We start from the raw sequence: 20125 nt of genomic DNA, 5'->3' as shown, positions 1-20125 counted from the left end.
GGGGAAATTTGTCTTTCAACTGCGCCGCTGAGTGGGAAAATACCTCTGAACGCTTGTCTGAGTCGAGACGTTTACACAGCTGCGGCCGGTTATGAAAATGAATTATGATGATTATTTTGTTTTATTTTATTTTATTCACAGCACACACGGTAAGATCATAAAGCAGATTTGCTTTCAAAACTACTGAAACTTTGAGGGGGGGGGACGGGAGGACGGGGGGGGGGGACGGGAAGAAATAAAGTCGGTAATGGATTCATTTTTCCTTCCCAAAACTTGTTTTCTTTCATCCAGAAAGATTTTGATCCTGTCTTATTTTTACAAGGTTTTTGTGTGTGTGTGTGTGTGTGTGTGTGTGTGTGTGTGTGTGTGTGTGTGTGTGTGCTACTTCTGTGTAAGCGCATGTTTTTTTTGTTTTTTTTTTATGTGTGCGTCCTTTTTCCGTTTTGTCCTGTTTGTAAGCTTTTATCCACTTATTGCTCCTAAAGTGTCCATCGGGGACAAAAGAGAATTACTTCACTGTCTGCTGCATTTAATAACTCCCTGTACTATATGTGTGTGTGTTTGTGTGTGTGTGTGTGTACTGTACGTGTGTGTGTGTGTGTGTGAGGGCATTTGCATGTCTGTTCCATTCAGTAACCTTGGCCTTATTGGCTCTACTGTAAGACCATAAAACATTATGATACTGCAGGAATGCTTCACACTACAGGGGTTTCTAGCTTTAACTCCCTCGCACAGGCCTTTATTAGACAATTTAAAGTACGTTTAGGGTAAATACCTGCGCTTTCTATGTGGAAAATAATCTTCTTGTGACTTTAATAACATCATAACTAATAATAATAAAGGGGTCGGCTCGGCTTCATCGCTATCAAACTAAACTTTTTATTGCTTCAAAGTCCGTATCTGATCCCTGGGTTGGAGGACTGAAAACAAATGAAAACATCGGGGTCAATTAGAAAAAATAAAAAAAATCACAAGTGCTGATATGTATCTGACTTTTGGGAAACTTAACAGTGTTTTTGATACCTTATTTTGACAGACTCTTTAAAACCCTTTAACAAAAACTGTTCAAATGTTAAATATAAATACAAGCAGCTCTGCTTGAATAAAATACAGTTTTAAAAATATGTATTATTTAAATCTAAAGCTGTCTAATCAAAGCTTAGGTAAGTAAAGATCTGAGCATGCCTTCGATTCCAGCAGATACTTGGTGCCACAGACACATTTCAGTTTGCACAAAAAAAAAAGTACCGAGGTTCAATACTCAGCTTTGTCTAAAAGTTATTTCTGCAGATCGTCTGAGATTTTTCTGGAGCTTTCTTTAGCCGTTCGCTCATTAGCTGACTCATTTTCAGGCAGCTCGATGCAAAACGTGACCAAAAGCTCTTTGAACTCATGCAGAAATACACGTTTAGAGTGAAATATAAACTTTCACAATGAGGATTTGTTGTCTACGTTCACAGCACCGTTTCTCGTGTAAACAAACTTTTTCCAGTATTGAGAACTGATAAACTTCTCCTCAACCTTATCAGTCACAACTTAAACCCGTTAACAGGATGACGTATCAGCAGGCAGCGACACATAGCAGCTGCAGCTGAGTCACTTCAGACGTGCTCTTATAAAACAATAAGACTGAAATAAAGTAAATAATATGGAAGTGAAACACTTGTAAAAAAAAAATACAACAGAAAATATAACCTATATGTCACGATAAAAGTTCCAATAACATAAAATAAAGAATATAAACAAAATAAATAAATACCGCAGTTGCTGATGCTAGAAAAACAGTGTGAAAAAGCCTTTAAAATAAAACTAATGAGGGACAGATCCCACTTCACACTAGTCTATAAAAGCGAGAGCAAGAATTATGAAAGCCGACGTCCAATTACAGCGATGCATTTCAAGTCGTTAGGCTGTGATGGGTTTACCAGGCTCAGGCTCTTGGCCTGACTCTCACAGGCACAAATTAAGCCCAAAGAATAGGTTGTAAAAGGATAAGACTTCTCTTTTTTATTCCTAAGAAGATTTTCCGATTAATCATGAAACAGATGTCCTTAAAGTTCATAAAGTTGCTGATGTTCATTTTTTTTTTTTTTTTGTTGGATATTGAGCTGTGAGGATTAAAAAAAAATAAGACAAAGAGTAATCAGACAGCTCAGTATTTTGTGACTGTGAGTCATGATTGTCTCATTCATGTGTGAGGCGAAAGCAGCAGCTGTAAACGGAGGAGTTCAGGTGTCCAAGATTGTTATTCAGTCCCAGATCCTCAAGCAGAGCGTCTCTCACGCTTCCTAAATCCATTTCTTTTGGTTACTCACAAAAAAAATCTCAGTTTTAGAGTCTTAATGTCTGTTTAATTTCTGATTCATTTGTTTTATTTCTTTTTTTTTTTATCTCTTGTTTTAGTTTTGCAGTGTTTGAATCTTTATTTGCCCATATATAGCAAACTAGCAAACTGTAACCTTGTTGTGAAAAGCAAAAAAAATGGATAATACTTTATCAGCATTTGAAAATAAACTAGAACTTGGAAAGCACAAGGTTCTTGCAATCCTGAACTCCTTGTCACATTCAGACATTGTTTTGATGCGTGTGACAGTTGATTGATTGATTATTTTCTGTAAAAAAAACCCAAAAACAAACCCTGTATTGTTTGAAATCAGATCTCTATTTCTCACAGTTTCAGCTGGTAGTGTTAGAAATCCGAGTTCTCGATCACCATCAAAATCAAACAGATGTGCACCAAATGTAATGGAAACTCCTAAGATTCTGAGATACACTGTTGACAAAGAAACCAAATAAGTAACCCAAATGAAAACATACACTAACTTCTTTGGCAGAAATTAATGAAAATGTTTCCTTTTCGCACAACTTGAAGGTTAAGAGCATCACAAAAGACTAATATAACACCAACAGACCTTTTTATAAAGAGAGCGGCTTTACATATTAATTTCTACATAAGTCTTTCTTTAGGACATTTTCCCTTGATGAGTCACTTTTGAGTCTTAGTGGAGTTTGAATTGCCTGGTAAAGCCCATTCTCAGTCAGAAAAAATAGACTTTCAACAATTTCAGCACCTTTCGAATCCATTTAATCTCTATTTTAATGCCATGAACTTCACTGTTATGGTCTTTCAAGGGGGATCAAACAAACACTAGAATAATTTGATCTATAGTACAAAAGCAAGGAGAGAAAACTACATTTAAATTCCTTAAAAAACAAATATTATATCAACAAATGAAGTTTCATAGGCAAAAGTACCATCAAAAACAGCTTTTCGCCTTTGTTACTACAACACTACTGTCACTTTATTGGATTGAAGTTATTGAACTGTGTGTGTTTGCTGGACGTACCCGCCTTCGAAGATCTTGATGCGGGTTGGTTCGGTGGCCGGCTGTTTGACCGAGACCTCCTTCTCTACCTGCTCCTCCTTCGAACGCTCCCACGATACCACTCCCTTCATCTTCCTCCCGAAGTTACTGACATCGACTGGCATCAGCTCTGGCTTCAACTACAGGAGACAGGAGAAGAAAAAAAAGGGGAAGAAAGAGAGGAAATCAGTCGAAGTAAGAGGATACAAAGAAAAATAAATAATGGATTGTTAACTTTTCACACTTCCTGTGCATGCGTCCATCCAATCCATGACTGTTTTAAATGTTTATGTTTTAAATCATTACAGGACATACCTGATCAAACCTCAGTTTCCAGGCCACAGATGACACCAGTTTTCCAGAGCTGGGTGGCGACATGGCCGCCGTTGTGTACATCAGATCAGTGTTCCTTCTCTGTTTGGACCTCAGCAGGGTCAACGCAGCCTTGGTGCTGAGGTTCAGGGGGTTGGGGTTGTACGAGCTGACACACCATGAGTTGTAGACGGAGCTACGCAAGGCAGCCTGGGTGCTGTTGGGTTTGGTGTAGTTCAGGAAACACCAGCTGACCCTGCTCATGGTGCGCAGGCTCGGGAACTGGAAAAACTGTTGGACGTCAGCCACATCTGTGACTAACAGAGTCTGGCCCACTGCTCCGGATAATCCTGGACTTTGGTTGGCAGCTAGCTGAACCAGCATGCTGACAGGGATTTTACTGGATGCAGGCTGCTTTGTGTTGTCAGGGTCTTCTGCGTCATTGGAGGAGACCATGGACTGGGGGCTGCAGCTGGGCTCTGGGGCTGAATCATCCACATCGAGCTCCTCTGGGGAGTCTCGGCCGCATGAAACCGGAGAACGATCCGTGACGATCTGGAGAGGAGGGGTGAAGCTCTCTGCACGGGGTACATCAGGGAGGTGGGGGGCAGAGGAACGGACGGGAATGGCAATCTTGGTGGCAACGGGGAAGTCGCTTAGTGGAGGAGAAGAGGACATCCTTTCAGAATCATCCATAGAGCCTTCGCTCTTCAGAGGAGCTCGATGACCTCTGCCGTGTTCCTTCTCAGGCTTGCTACTGCTTTCAGTCCCACTCAACTCCACAGCACTCATCTCCTTCACAATCTGTCCATACATCCTCTCCTCCTTCACTCTTTTCTGCTGCTTAGTCTCGATGAAGAGCTCCAGAGAGCTGGCAGGGGAAAGCATGCGCTTGCTGCCTCCGATGCCAGATCCTGAGGCGTCTGTGGTGGATATGGTGCCTGACGTTAGTGAAAGTGGGATCCCTGTGTTCAGGTGTTGCTCTGGCAGTGAATCTGGAGCCTTCCAGTGTGGGTAGCGCAGGACTGCCCCATCAGTCTGTCCCAGGAAGTGTGATAAGTTGAAACCTGCTCCATTTATGCCTCCTCCAATTCCTCCAGGTGGTTTGCTGACATTCCCAACACCAACTGGAGGAGACATGTTGCTGCTGTCAGCACCGCCTGGCCTGGCTAAGCCTGCCCCGTGTGGTCCACTGCCATGGGTAGCTATCAGCTGGCTAACACTGGTGTACATAACACTACCAAACGATGGCACATGGGTTTGGATCCGCACAGGAACTAGTATGCCAGGCAAAGAGGCCTGGGAGCCCAGGTTCTGGGTGGCAAAGACAGGTTGGATCTGCTGGAGAAGCATGGAGGTGGTGGTGGAGCTGGGCAGGGGGAGCTTGGAGGAGTGAGAGACAAAGTTTTGCGGTTGTTGCTGGGACAGAGGAGAGGTGCGAGACGAGAAAGAGGCAGGGTACATCTGAGAGTTTGGATTTTCAGGTTTTCCATCGTGTGGCTGTTGATCATGGATTTGCTGCAGGGAATGGAGCTGTTGTTGTTTGTGGAGTGGGTGTCCAGGCAGATTGCCCGGTGATCTGATGTGAAGTTTCTGGAGTTGTTGCTGGGCCTGGAGGGTTAGCTGCTGTCTGGGTGTCGGACTGGCCTCCTGACTCCAGAATAGACCTGGTTGCTGGAAAGAAAGGAAGGGGGGACTACTTTGGTACTGCTGGACTCCTTCCTTGTTCATGACCTCGTGACATGGATGTTCTCCCTCAGATGATGAGCCCTGGGCCTGCAGGCGATGCTGCTGGGACCTAGTGCAGAAAAGATTGAATATTCTTAATTTTCCTCTGTAGCAGCAATGAATAAAATACTCATTATTTTGCATTTTTCAAATTTTGTATATTCTTTCACAGCAAAATAAGAAGAGTCTATCAGTAATTGGTGTTGCATAGTGAAATCCACACTTTCTTACCTGCCATAGAGAGGCTCGTCCTGCAGGCTGTCCTCACTGATACTCTGCTGGAGTAGATGCTGGTGGTGCTGTTGGTGTTGATGAGATCCTATACCTGGATGTTAAACGTAAGAATGTACTGTATGTCTTGTGTATTGAAATCCCATATGCTACTCGCATACTTTTGCACAGTAAACATGTCATTCATTGGGTAGAATATGGTCCAAACCTGCCAAGTTTAATGAGCAGAGAGAGACCCTGGAACAACAACTGTGTTATCATGATACTGCTATTTGGATAAAAGTCTTGGGAAAGTATCATAAAAGACTTAACAGCTATGATTTGAGTTGTTTATTCAGCCATAGTCTTAGACAAGTGTATTTATCAAAGGAAAATTACACAAAACCTTAAAAAACCCTGCATATAATGTGAGACAGTTTTAATACTGTAATGCAAAGCTTACCACCAGTGCTACCGCCAACTCTCTTGGTTCTGCTGGCCACGTCGCTGCCGCTGTGTGGTGATCCTGTTGGGCCAGGCCACACACCCTGTTCCAAGCTCTCCTGTTTGATTGACATCTCAGCAGCCCCTGGTTCCTGGGTGACTGCCTCTGGGTAAACACTCAATGAAGCCTGTATGTGTAAGCAGGGAAGCAGAGTAGGTCAACCATTATGAAATTACATCTTGTGATACTTGTCAGTGTTATTAGGAATTGTCTAGTCAAGATTTTCAGAATAGTAAAAGATTAGTAAGTAGTTGCAAACAAGCAGGGTCACCTGTCTTTTTCTGATTTCTTTCTGTGGCTGAGATTATGTATGATTTGAGATAGGGTAAACCTAAAGTGTAGGTGCAGTCACAATGTAATGTAGATATTGTGTAAGGAAATTTGGGTGAAGCAGGTGGAGGGGCTAGGACACCAGAAGTTTCTCAAGGTGCCGTAAACCTTACTGAGCTCCCTTTTTCTGCTGCCATCTAGATCAGGGTATTAACGGTGCTCAAACTAAAGAAGAAACATCAAAATCTGTAAGGTTTGACTAAATGACCAACTGTGAGTTCATTTTTTGAAGAATAACAATAGTAGGAAGCTTTTTACGCTACCTGTCGAACAAGATATCCACGCCGCCGTTCCTTCATTGCAGAGGCACTGGAGTATAGCTCTCCCTGTCGGGAGGAGGACAAGCTTCCATAGTCAAAGGATTTGCTGCGCATTTCAGGCAACTCTGTGGGTAGTGTGCATGGTGCCTGCTCCGATGAAGACCTCCTCATCTCCCTCTGCTGCTGGTGGCTGGAATGACCACTGCCGGGCACCGTCAGGAATTCGGACGGCTTTGCTCCACCACCAGGGGCCAACGAGTCATCCTGGTTCACAATCACAAAGAAAATAGTTTAGAGTTTCTCCCACTTCTTTAACTTGAACAGGTGCTGCATGAAAACATAGCCATGTTAGGACAAGATGATGACTCATAACCATCTTAGCACCAGTGCAAGTGCAGCATGCTACGAAAACTATATTAAAACTGCTATAGGGGCTATTTCAGATACTTAAAAGTACGAAAGACATAACTGGGTACCTGTTTGGTGGGTGAGCCAGACTTGAGGCCTTCATCTCTGTCAAAAGACATGGAGAAGGAAGAGGAGTGGGACAGATTGCTCTCCTGACTGGGGCTGCGAGAAAGGCTGGTGCAGGTCGACTCAAAGCTCGACTCCCCGGATGAGTGCTCCATATCCGCCAGGCGCAGCCTCTTCTTCTTGGGTGGGAGCTTTTCTGATGGCATCTGGGAGAGTGTGTCGCTCCTCTGTGGCAGCTGGAACTCCTCCACATGCTGCTGCTGCTTCTCCGGTTCCTTGGTCATTGGAGCTTCCGTATCTTTCTCAGGCTTGTCCGGCTCCTCCGTCACCCTGATCTCAGGAACTTGGATGTTGGGTTGCCGGACTAGTTTGTGTGGGATGTGATAAGGCTGGCCAGGTGAAGCTGCGGCTGATGAAGATGAGAGTGAGGCCATGTCACTGTCACTCTGCAGCTGCTGCTCCATGCTCTCTGTCCTCAACAGGGCAGACTCAGGACTCAGAGCATCTTCAAAGATCTCTGTGTCGGACTGTTCAGAGTACTGGCTAGATGGAGCTTTTTCTGAAGGCTGATAACCTGGCTGCTCAAAGGACTCTGACTTCTCAAAGGAATTTGGCCGGCTGAGGGAGTTGGTGTGCTGGATTACTGATATGACATTCCCAGCTGCCTTCCTGCCCTCAGAGTCAGTAAACAGTGCAATGTCCTCAGAGCACATGCTGGCACAGGTATCAAAGCTGTCAGACTGGCTGTGAGCACTGTGAAGAGAGCCCTTCCCCGTTGGGGTGGCTCTGGACCCATCAAAACTACCTTTAAACTCATAGTCCCCCATCATCTCCACTGAACCACTACAGCTACTGTCACAATGTCCAGGGCTGTCCTCCTCATCCCCAACACTCTTCTCTTTCCTTCTTTTTCTTGTGGCGATTTCTGACATGCTAACTTTAGTACCATATGGGCTATAGGCAATGTGCTCTGGGACTACTGGGTTGCGCTCACTAATCTTCATACCCAGAGATGAAGTTAGATTCTTGGGCATGTGTCCATAGCTCTCAGCCTCTCCTACATGGGCTTCATTGGCTGAATGTTCAAACGCAGCCTGCCTTCTGAGTCTGCGAAGCCCTGGTGGGTAAAACACATCATCCGATGTCATCATCTCATCAAAGGAGTGGCTGCCTCGAATCCCTGGGGGGACACTTAGGTTAGGAGGGGACGACGTTGGCATGGAGTTACTCCTAATAAGGGGGCCAGAATCTGATGGAGGCTCCAGAAGCCCTGTACTACTCTGACAGGGTCCTGTTGGATACTGCTTTGGATCTCCAGAGATTCCTACATCCCCTCTGAAACAGATATGATCCTCAGCTATCTTCCCCATGTCCAGAATTGCACCTGGTTGCTTTAAGCTAGCTAGGCTGCTGGGGTCTGTCCCAGCCATACCCACTGTGATAGACTGTCTGGATCTAGAGTTGGGTCGGTAGTACCAAGTCCGACCAAACATAATCTCTTCGTACGTCTTTACATTAGTATTCGGAGGGCTGATCTGCTGCTCTGCACTCTCAGAGCGTGAAAAGTAGCCAGAGTCTGTGCTGCCCTTGCTGTGAGGACTGAGGAGGTTCAAGGACTGGGACATAGCAGAGTCAGAATCCTGGCCTTTTTTCTCATTCAGTCTCAGGGCCAAACGCTGTTTGATGGTGGGGGAGTCATCCAGTGAATGCCCTCTTCTGCCAGCCTGCGATGCCAACATGTGGTGTGACCCTTTTATGTCCTGAAAGGGCGGGCACTCCATCCCTGGGGAGGGGACTCCCCCAGGCTTGGGGACGATAAGGATAGGCACTTTCATAGACCCCACTGGCAACTCTTGCTCAGCTGAGTCTGCATATGCTGGTTCCACACCACCTATACAGTGAGACAGAGTAGAGCATGATATAGAGTAGAGTAGTGCACCAAAAAGCAGATTAGAGTTGAGCAGTTTTTGGTAAAAAGAAAAAAAAAGAGATGTAAGTAAATAAATCCAGTTGAACACAGTCAGGGAGCGTACAGTAAAACAATACATATTTTTCAAAGTGGACAAGTTATAAGTAAGTTCTGATCATTAAGAACTTCAACTATATGCATTTTAAGATTCAGGATGGTTATTTTTTCACAATATGTCTCTTTTCTACACTGAATCTCATCATCTTTTTTCTCCTCTATCGCGTTAATTGAAGCTTAATCTGCATAGACAAATCTCTCGCTGTATATGTTTTACTCTTGTTAACAGTAACTATATTGATTGATCAAGGCTCCCAGTCTGCCTGTGAACTTGCCGGTTTCACTACAAACAGATTCCTGGGGGAAAAAAAAAAATCAGTGAATCAATAAATACAAACACTGTTCATTTCATCCTGTGGAGCCTACATGAAAACTATTTTGGTTCAGTAAATTTCTGCTGTCAGTCAGCCTGGTGAAGGCTGTTTGGCCGGCCGCTGTCCTCTCAGCTCCCCAGGAGCTGCTGCTGACAGACGGCTTCTTCTGTGGACAGAGACGTCCGAACTCAAGTCAGAGTCAGTGTGAATTGAATGGCTAGAACATGCTTATGCGCTCACATTTCGCTTTCCTGTGGATTCCCAGTAAGTACTTCCTCAAGACTTCTATCCAACAGCACTTGTGAAGGCTTGCTTTTTATACTTGGCACAGCTGCTACCACAGTTGGTCAACATATGAAATGTACTTCAGAGTCTTGGCTATTACGTCCCGGTTGAGAGAATTCAGCTTAACTCAACTTTCAAATCCAAGCAGACACACACAAGCTAATTTTGAGCAGAGATGTGTATTTTTTGAAAAAAAAAAAAAAAAACACCTGTATCAAGAATCTATGTGATTATGTGTTTACAGTGTGGAGTTCCTCTTTAGGGGAAAATTACCTGTGTTCTTGTCAGCTTCAAAGGAGAGCTGTGGGATGGGGCTATCTTTGTCTGTCAGCATGGTGGAGCCCTCCACACCTTCCTCATCTGTGTCAGTGCTCTGCTCTCCATCTGAGTGGACCTCAGCCTCACCCACTGGGGACGCCTGGTCCATGTCCCCACTGCGGGCCACAGCTAGCTCTGAAAACGGTACGAGTCCAGCTTTGATGGCATGAGCATGGGACTTGCGATGCTTGTAAAGGTTGCTCTTGGTTTTGAAGGAAAAGCCACAGGGTACACAAGGATATGGCCTCTCTCCAGTATGTGAGCGGATGTGCTTTTTCAGGACGCTGGGCTTGGCGCAAGCTCGGCCACAGTAGTGACAGATGTACTTTCCGGGTTTTTTCGGTTTCTGCTCTTTTTTGCCATAACCCTCATCTCCAGGCTCGGGGCCTGACTGAGAATACTGTCCAAAGGAGCTGGGTAAACTGGGAGATTTCTGCCGTGGAAACCTCCCTGCCCCAACTCCATGTGGGTGAGTGTGTCCTGGGTGTCCTACAGGGTACAAATCATCTGAGGGCAACTGGCCGGCAAATGGCCAGGCGTGAGGCTCTAGGCCTGGCTGTGGTTTGGCTCCTGAGAGGAAGCGCTCAGTTTGAGGGTGCTGAGGGTACGGCTGGCCCAGCTGGTAGGAGTATCCCCTTGGGAACCCCTGAGCAAAGGGCCCTTGGGGGTCTTGAGATGGCGGGCCTCCTATGGCCCCAACTGCAGAGGGTCCAGATAGCAGCTTCCCAGAATTCCCTGTGATTCCGTACTTCTGCTGGGGTGCTGATCCCCCGGTGGCACCGCACGGCAAACTCTCACGGTGTTTTGCCTCCGGGTCAGCAAAAGTGCTTCGTTTGGTGGTTGCAGAGGGCTCGGATGCCCACTTTCTTTGCAGAGGCATCTTGTCCTTTACCGGTTCTTTATTTGAGCATTTCTGCCCAGTGGCAGCCGATTCACGAGCCTCCATTTTTGTGAAGCTCTTTTGTGGATTAGAAGAGGGAGGAGAAAGGGGGATGGTGAGGGAATTGGGAGGGTGGGTTGTGGAAGGTTCACAAGGTCCCAAAACTACCAGGCATGATAGCTGAACCTTCGAGGGCTGCCGTCAAGTTCACAGAAACAGGAAGTACCCGTCCATTGCTGAAATAGACTGATCGCAGAGTCAGACTGGAAACAGGAATTAGGAAGTGGAAATAAAAGGGGAGCTTTAGAGGACAACATCAGAAATGTTTCTCTCCTTTTGCCATTTTGTAAACACGCTTATGTCGCTGTGCGTCGTTTTTCTGTCCAGTTCATCCGAAGGTAGAAGTATCCTTGAGTGATCTGGGGAGGGCAGAGAGAGAACAAAAATGTTTGTGGACTTCGGAGTGAGTTTTAAAATATTACTCCTGAGAACACTAAATACTAACTTTTCTTGGTAAAAGTGCTTGTAGCTCCTCTTTCTGTAGCTTCAAAAGTCATTCAGTTTGCTCACCAAAAGACCTGCAGCAAAACAAAAGAAAGAAAAAGGGCGAATTAGTCATGTTGTCATCATCAAAATCATCATTAATACAATCCCCAATGTCACTGATGGTACAACCTGACATCACCTCTTACCATAAGCTTGAAACCTTGACGTAATCTACAATAAGATGTAACATTTTGACTAATAGAGCGTAACACAAAACCATATACTTTGTTGTAGGAAGAGGACTCAATGAGTTGTCAAGAACACGCCTGATGTGCGAATGTAAATGTCATTGATTGCTCAGTTAGTTTCTTCGCATTGGAATCCATCTGCTTTCTGCCTTTCCCACCCCTTCCTCCTCCTCCTCCCTCCCTCCCTCCTTCCTCCTTCTACTCAGTGAGTCACTGATGCAAAGCAAACCCACGCTGTTCCTAAAAAGACACAAAGGCTTATAAATAGCGCTGTGGAAGTGACGTCGGAGTGTCATAATGTGTGTAGGCGTCCAAAAAGGCCAAGTCGAAGAGCAGCCATCAGCGCTAGCACCTTTCCTTCCTTCTCTGCGTGTCATAGTTTGATCTAACTTGGTATGTACTCGGTGGAAAAGCAAACTAGAGGGAACACACACACACACACACACAGAGAAACAAAAAGAGACACACACATATGTAGATACAGTACTTGTAGGCATTGCAACTGCACTGCAAACACTGCAGTAGACACTTTGTATATGTGTGTGTTTCCGTTGTTTAACGTTCCTTAACCACAATAACACCTGACAGCAGAAGAAGCGCAGAGCTGCAGAGCGCACACACACACACACACGTACACACACACACGTACACACACACGCCTGCTGAAGTTGCATTTTTGCTTTGTATTTCCTCATCGCAGGTTTTAAACAACCTCCCTCGCACTCTGATTGCAACACACACACACACACACACACACACACATTGTGGCCTCAGTGCTGGTAAGCAGGGCTTGGTGACGTGTGTGTCTGGGGGCCCAATGTGAGATCTATAAATAGCACTTGAGGAAAACATGCTGTATTCTTAGCAGCAGGAACGTTAACTTTGGGCTACCTTGTGCTACACTCACACAGAAACACACACACACACATACACACACACACCAGAAACATTATCTCAGACCTGGGTCATATTTTTATGTTTTCCATGGTGTTAAGAGTGCAGGAATGTGGTCTGACTCCTCTGTTAGAAACAATGGGTACTCGGTTTGGCCGGTGTCAAACTCAGGGTGATGGGGATTGGGTGGTAGGAGGGTCAGCTGACTTAACTACAAGCTAATGTAGACGACCTGTGGTGATGACTCGGAGGTAAAGTTAGTACTAACAATACTGTGTTTGTGCTGCTTTTCTCTTAAGGGGAGTATCGTCAACTGAGGCTCAAATCCGATGCATTGCAAAGACAGAGGAAGTAGGATGTGGGATGTGTCAAAGCAGGGAGCAGATTATTGTTGGTGTTGGTTAAAAATGAGTTGGAATAGGGTCCGGTTCGGTGATAGTCTACAGATGAAGCACTCAGTAAAATGTCAACTAACATCTAATTAATCACTTGAAAGTTTAAGAAACTTCCTGTTTCATTCTTAATTCACAATTTGATTAATTGAGTGTTTTTTCGTCTTTGCCAAGCAGCGTTTCATAACGGGGGCCTGATGTACTCGACGGCCAAACGTTGAAAGTTTCTTGGTTCAATCTCGGATCATCAGTTGAGCTTCTCTTAAAAAATTACTAACCATATTTTCAAGAAATGCACACAACAGTTTCATCTACTTAGGAGTTTTCAAGTGAGTCAGTCAATCTTAGAAATTGTTAACTAGGAAATCATTCCTACAGTTAGAACATTAGTCACATCTTCTGCATGTCCAGCCCTGATCCAGGATGATGAACCCTGATGATGATGATGATGATGATGATGATGATGGCTATCAAAGATAACCCAAACACTTCTGGTCACTCAGGTATTCATAAAATGTGGAACAGGAAGAATGTTGGAAGCAAAGACGGCGAGGAAGCGATGGCGATGTTTGATTTTATGTGGTTTGTCACCCCGTGGTACTCCCGTTCAGTTTATATTTTCATCAGTCACACCGTCAGGAATTTCATGAATGTAAACGTTCAGGTTTTCTGTGATGATCCTGCGTTAGAGTTCATCTATATCTTTTGATTTATCAAGGTTTTTCTTAGATTGAAGTGCAGCTAATTTCAGATTAGCTTTAACCCTAAAAAACTGGTCTAAAGTTTGGACTCACCAGTGAAAGTTCAGTCTTCAGTCACATTTCGCTGCTAACGTCCTTAAAATCCAAACACTTACTGTAACTCTTGCTGCCATTTGGGGTCGCCAATGCTTGAAACCTGCCTGTTACAGCCACACAGCTATCTCACTCACCTCGTCTGCTATCTGACCTCTTGACTCACACACCCATAATAACCCAGCAATGAGTTAAACCTTAAAGCATGCAGATAATTCTCGGTTAAACTCCGGTTTAACCTTATGTAAGGTGACTGGTTTTGTAATGAAAGTGCTGAATGGTCTCAGTCTGCAGAATGAGTGGGAGAGCGTGTAGTGAATGGCTTACATAAAGCTTTATTCATACATGCACTGACACAACCTGCCCCAGTTCCTGTGCGTAGGAGAGACATAGCTACTGGCGTTGTTTATGTGTGTGTGTGTGTGTGTGTGTGTGTGTGTATGAGCGTGGGAAGTGTATGTGCCAGGGCTGGCAAAGGGCATGACGAGACACCCAAGTTGTAGGTAGGTCAAAACAGGACACATTCGGAGGCTATACTCAGAGGTAAAAATAGTAAGGCACACACACACTCACAATTTATCAGAAAGCTTTAAATAACCGGAGTTACTTAACATAAAGGAGCAGCCTTCATAGATGTGGAAATAGATCTATGTGGTGTTTCATACCCACTGCAGGCTTTTCTTAGAATATCAGACCTGATCTAAGTTTGTGTGTAGGCAAAGTGAATGATCTCTGCTCGCACTAAGCGCTACAGTATGATGTATCTTGAGTCGTCCAATCGCAAGCGGACAGCAGCAGCTCTGGCGTAACTGCATCCAAAACACATTAAAAGCGGGGGCCCACTGAGATTAGATTGCTCAAACCTCATTTTGGAGGTTGTTTTGGATGCTGTAAAGTACGTAGTATAGTGTGAACGCAAACACCTCCACCTCATTATCGTATAACCACAGACATGTGTATGTGTGGGAGCTAATTTACAGCTAAAGGCTGCCTCAGGATTTTGTAAGGTTTTGGCACTGGGCAGCTTGCAACAAGACCATTGATTACCAGGAAAAGATAAGAAAATGTTCAATACCACTGCTGATATAATAGAGTTTCAATATTTATACCAAAGCAACACTACTTTGTGGAGTTTGTGCATGTAGCTAACGTGCACCACCTCAAAATGTAACTAGAAGTCGGGGCTACGGTGAGGATGCCTCAACGACTGGTCAGCTTGTTTTTCTCTAACAAGTTTCATGAACATTCGTAACATTCTTCTGCAATCGTCTCTCTGTATCTCACAGTGAATACAAGAATGTAGAATATTGCACAGGAGTCTCCTATTTAGTAATCAACAGGGCGAAATAGAGGTTATCTTGTTCTTCCATACTTTAACTTTGCTATCTGATCTGTTCTTTATACACACACATCTATTAAATGTCTGTCTGTCCTGGAGGAGGAATCTCTCTCCTCTGTTGCTCTTCCTGAGGTTTTTTTTTTTTTTTTCCATTTTTTCCGTGTTTTTCCATGTTGTTCCCCATCGATATCCACAGCTGGACAGCTGTTAACATTGGCGTAGAGGATTAATCCAGCTTTACTTTGAGAAATGTCAACATGATTTTTTTTACAACCCCCCCCCCCCCTTTTTTTTTCATTTAACAAAAGAAACCTAATTTCCTCAAATGATGAATGTTGTCTAGGAGCCATAAGAGTAACGATTAATTGACTGCAAGACAGTTAATTGGCAACTTTTTTGATAATCAGCTCATTGTTCATTGAGTCATTTTTCAAGAAAATTGCCAAAATTCTTTGATTCCAACTTCTCACATGTGAATATTTAGTTTTCTCTGACAGTAAAATGAATATCTTCGAGTTTTGGATTGTTGGTCGAGACAACAGAAAACATTTGGGGGCGTCACTTCGGGCAACAACTAATCGATTAATGGAGAAAATAATGCATATATTGCAGTCTAAAATTGGCGATATGTATTTAAATCAGAACATCATCAATCTAAACAGAGATTTGATGCCTTCTTTTGAATGTTCAGCACCAAAAACAGTATTCTGCCTCGATACACAGGCCTGACTTTTAAATCCAACAAATATCTCTAAATATGGAAGCTCCTCCATGGATAAAAATGTTGTCTGTTAGGCAATAAAATGTTCTTGTTGTGAGCTTCGGACTATTTGCAGGATCGGTTGTGTGCGGTTTGTCCCGTGGTGGCCACCTGTTCCTCATGATTTTCTTTAGACCTCTTTGCGCTCGACGAGACAAGACGTCCGACGGAGAATTCTTATGTAAATAAGTTGATACAAAGGAAGCAACAAGAGATGCAACAGAACTGAGGTGAATGCAGGTATGAACAAGCACACAAACACACACACACACACACACACACACACACACACACACACACACACACACACATACCCAAACCCTGGAGGTACAGTATGAATACTGTGTGGGCATTAACCACGCAGGAAGAACAGAGGGCTGTGTGTGTGTGTGTGTGTGGGAGGCTGTTCAATCCTGAGGGCCGAAAGCACTCTCTCTCTCTCTCTCTCTCTCTCTCTCTCTCTCTTTCTCTCCCTCTCTCTCTCTCTCTTTCACTTCATTTCATGCGGCTCTATTGGAATGACAGTCGGGGAGTAATGTTGCCAAAGTGACAAGATAACAGATTTGTACAAACTGTGCAACGTTGTGTACACATCCTCCTTGTATCATTACTAATGTGTATGTGCATCAGTGTTTTTAGATCAGTGTTGCAATGCATTCATATCTCTCTGACTCCAACACACACACACACACACACACACACACACACACACACACACACACACCAATCCCTCTCCTCATAATCCCTCTCCTACAGTGTCTTGTTCAGATATGCAGTAGATAAGCCTCTCATTTACTTTCAATGAAAGACCCAGACGAGGGCAGAGCTGCTTCTGGTAGAACTGTGTGTGTGTGTGTGTGTGTGTGTGTGTGTGTGTGTGTGTGTGTGTGTGTGTGTGTGTATGTGGTGGCTAGTTATTCTTAAATTGGCCCGCCAGGGTGCTGCATACCGACTGGGATGGTTGGAATTCCTGTGACACAAAAACAGAGAGAAAGTCTCTTTGTGTCTGTCACTCCTCTGCATCTGCAGCATTTTATGTTTCATGTTGTAACAGTAAACACAAACAACGACATGGTTTATGATCTTTAAGGATCACAGTGTAATGCATTACTTACAGTAATGTAATTACTTGTTTCAGTAACAAGTAGAGGAAGTGATTACAATTTGAATTTCAGTAGTAATATTACAGTTACTCATCCCAGTAACGCTCTGTTACCTTTACACTAGAGAGCTCGCTGTCTTACTGGGATTACTGGAGGGTTGATATCAGTGTGGTCTCTTATTCACATGCTGTGTGTTGTTAGCCGGCATGCTAACGTTAGCCACAGGTACATTCAGGGGTCACCTGACGGTAGTTTAGTTCAGAGTCGGAGGGAGTGTGCTGACGCTGAGGCTACGCTAACGCTAGCTGTTGGACGGTCAGTAAATACTTCCAAACTGTTTCCTGCCTTCTTGTTAAACCACAAATTTTCTGTTTTTACATGTGTTAAACACTAATGAAGCAGCGTGTGAGTGAGTTTGGAGGATTCAGAGCTGTTGAGAGACAACTTTGACGGCGCTGACGGCTGAGCAACAAAAGTTAAATAATAAGTAATACAACATGTTACTGTTGCTGCTGAGTAATGAGTGAATAATTACTTTTACAATGAGTAATTAAGAAGAAGGAAATGAAGTTACAGGAAAGGGAGCAAGAACACTGCGGTGGGTCGTCCACCAATCAGAACGTCGGTGGTTTGATCCCTGGATCCTCTAGTCCACATGTTGAAGTGTCCTTGGGCAAGATACTGAACCCTAAATAGCTCCCGATGAGTGTGCCAGTGGTGTGTGTGTGAGATTAGATCCTGATGAGCAGGTTGGCACCTTGCATGGCGGCCTCTGCCATCAGCGTGTGAATGGCTGAATGTTTGCATGTGTTGTATAACGCTTTGAGTAGTCAGTAGACTAGAAAAGCGCTATATAAATGAAGTCCATTTACCATTTAAATGCAGTCCAGGGATGTGACAGAGAGAACAAAAGGGACAAAGGAGTGAATGATGATGAAGAGGAGAGAAAAAGAGAGCTAAAGACAACAGAAACAAGGCAACGTGTAAAAAAAAAAGGGAACAAAAACAGAGAGAGAATTAAGGATACAGGAGAGAGAAGAGCAGCAATGGAAAAGACAACAGGAAGAAGGGAGAGAACAAGAGAAGAAGGGCGGGAGGAAAAGTGGAGGAAAAGATGACAAGAAAAAAAAACAGATGTAAGAAAGAAGAAATGATGCAGAGGAGGAGGAAACGATACAACATAAGGAGGATGCAGTAGAGATGATAAAGATTCAGGAGAGAGGAACAAAGGCCAAAGAGAGAAATAAGGGGGACTGAGACACAAAAGAGTGAGGACAAAGGACACGGGTGAGAGAAGAAGGCTGCTGGCGAAGGTAAGAAAGAAACAGCACCGAGAATACAAATGAGGAAACAAGGACACAGAAAAGAGAGAGAAAGAAAAGGAGTAAGGACACAACAGAGAGGAGATAAAGGAGAGAGGGATCCTTATAATACTTTTCTGTCGTTTTTCTTTTGTATGTATGTTATTTAGCTAATCAATAAGGCCATCTAGGCTTTTTTCCTCTCCCTGCACATTGTTCTTTATGTGTATTTCTTTGATTTTAACCTGTGTAAATAAATAAACTCATAACTCAGGTGAGGGAATAAGGTGAGGAAACAAAAGGCAAAGATAGGGAGCGAGGATACAAACGAGGGAACGAGGACACAATAAGGGGAATAAAACAGGACAGAAATGAGGAAATAAAGACCCAAAGAGAGACTACAAGGATACAAATGAAGGAAGGACACAGCAAAAAGAGACCAAAAACAAAACAGAGACAACGAAACAAAGACCAAAGAAAAGGAACAAGGACACAAGAGAGTACTGAGGAAACAAAGCTACAAATGAGGGAACAAAACGAGACAGAAAATGAAGAGACAAAGACCAAAGAAAGTGAGGACATAGAAGAGAAATTAAGGGTTCAAGTGAAGGAAAAAGGATGCAAGAGAGTAAACAAGGAGCTCTATAACAGGACAGAGAGGAGGAAACAAGATAGGGAGCAAGGATACGAATGAAGGACACAGCAAAGAGACCAAAACAAGATGGAAACGGGGAAAGCCCAAAAAAAAAAAAAAAAAAGACACACCAGACTACAGAGATAAGAAAACAAAAGCCAGACAGAGAGCAAGGATACAAATGAGGGAACAAAGAGACATTAAGGAGACTAAAACAAGACAGAAATGAGCAAACAAAGAGACCAAAGAAAAGGGGGGAAAAGGACACACTAGACTATAGAGCCAAAGATATGAGAGCTAAAGGATAAAGACATTGGCAAAGAGACAAGAGCAAGGTGGAAATGAAGAAACAAAGACAAAAGAAATGGATCAAGGACACGCCGGAGTACAGAAGCTAAAGCCAGAAGTAAGGGAGCAAGGATACAAATGAGGGAACAAGGACACGATAAGGAGACAACAGAAAGTGAGGGGACGGTGTGCGTTTCGAAACGGGACGTAGCAGGTGAAGATGAGAGTCATGCCAGCTGGTGTCAGGTTACTGTACCATCACACACACACACACACACAGGTATACACACATACCAAACACACACGTATGCATGGATCGGACACACACACACACACACACACACACATAGACAAAGGCCGGGTTCGTATTTCTGAGTGGTAGGCGAAGTGTTCTGGTACTTTGGGTGGTCAGACGCTGTGTAAATTATTTAAACATGTTACTAATGATTTCCATTCAGTGGTTAACCACTTTATACAGCCAGAGAGAGAGAGAGAGAGAGAGAGAGAGAGAGAGAGAGAGAGAGAGGGAGAGGGAGAGAGAGAGAGAGAGAGAGAGAGAGAGAGAGAGAGAGAGAGAGAGAGAGAGAGAGAGAGAGAGAGAGAGAGAGAGAGAGAGAGAGGGAGAGAGAGAGAGAGAGAGAGAGAGAGAGAGAGAGAGAGAGGGAGAGAGAGGGAGGGAGAGAGAGAGAGAGAGAAGGGGCGATGGAGGGCAGCTGGCAGTGTGTTTGTTTTTTGGCTCTGCTCTGTTTGGCCCCAACTGGACCGAAACCACACACACACACACACACACACACACACACACACACACACACACACACACACACACCTCCATTAAAACACTACCTTTGTTTTACCTGGAGGGAGACAGAAGTTACTGGA

The 20125-nt window shown here is 44.1% G+C and overlaps 1 protein-coding gene across 1 annotated transcript in view; it reads right to left on the bottom strand.

The window, feature by feature from the left end:
- The window catches only part of hivep2a (HIVEP zinc finger 2a), a 127115-nt gene that overhangs the window by 13856 nt on the left and 93134 nt on the right, over positions 1-20125 (bottom strand). Inside the window, exons 4-11 of the mRNA XM_067572647.1 lie at positions 11513-11585; positions 10083-11426; positions 7187-9075; positions 6714-6974; positions 6079-6247; positions 5637-5730; positions 3681-5475; positions 3348-3505 (exon numbers count right to left, since the gene is read on the bottom strand). Of these exons, the coding sequence (XP_067428748.1) occupies positions 3348-3505; positions 3681-5475; positions 5637-5730; positions 6079-6247; positions 6714-6974; positions 7187-9075; positions 10083-11073 (5357 nt within the window). The 5' untranslated portion in view covers positions 11074-11426; positions 11513-11585. The remainder of the gene's footprint in view (positions 1-3347; positions 3506-3680; positions 5476-5636; positions 5731-6078; positions 6248-6713; positions 6975-7186; positions 9076-10082; positions 11427-11512; positions 11586-20125) is intronic.

This window comes from Thunnus thynnus, chromosome 18 (genome assembly GCF_963924715.1).
Source record: "Thunnus thynnus chromosome 18, fThuThy2.1, whole genome shotgun sequence".
NCBI lineage: Eukaryota > Metazoa > Chordata > Actinopteri > Scombriformes > Scombridae > Thunnus > Thunnus thynnus.
The sequence above is the reverse complement of the archived record's forward strand: the minus strand, read 5'-3'. Positions and strand labels throughout refer to the sequence as shown.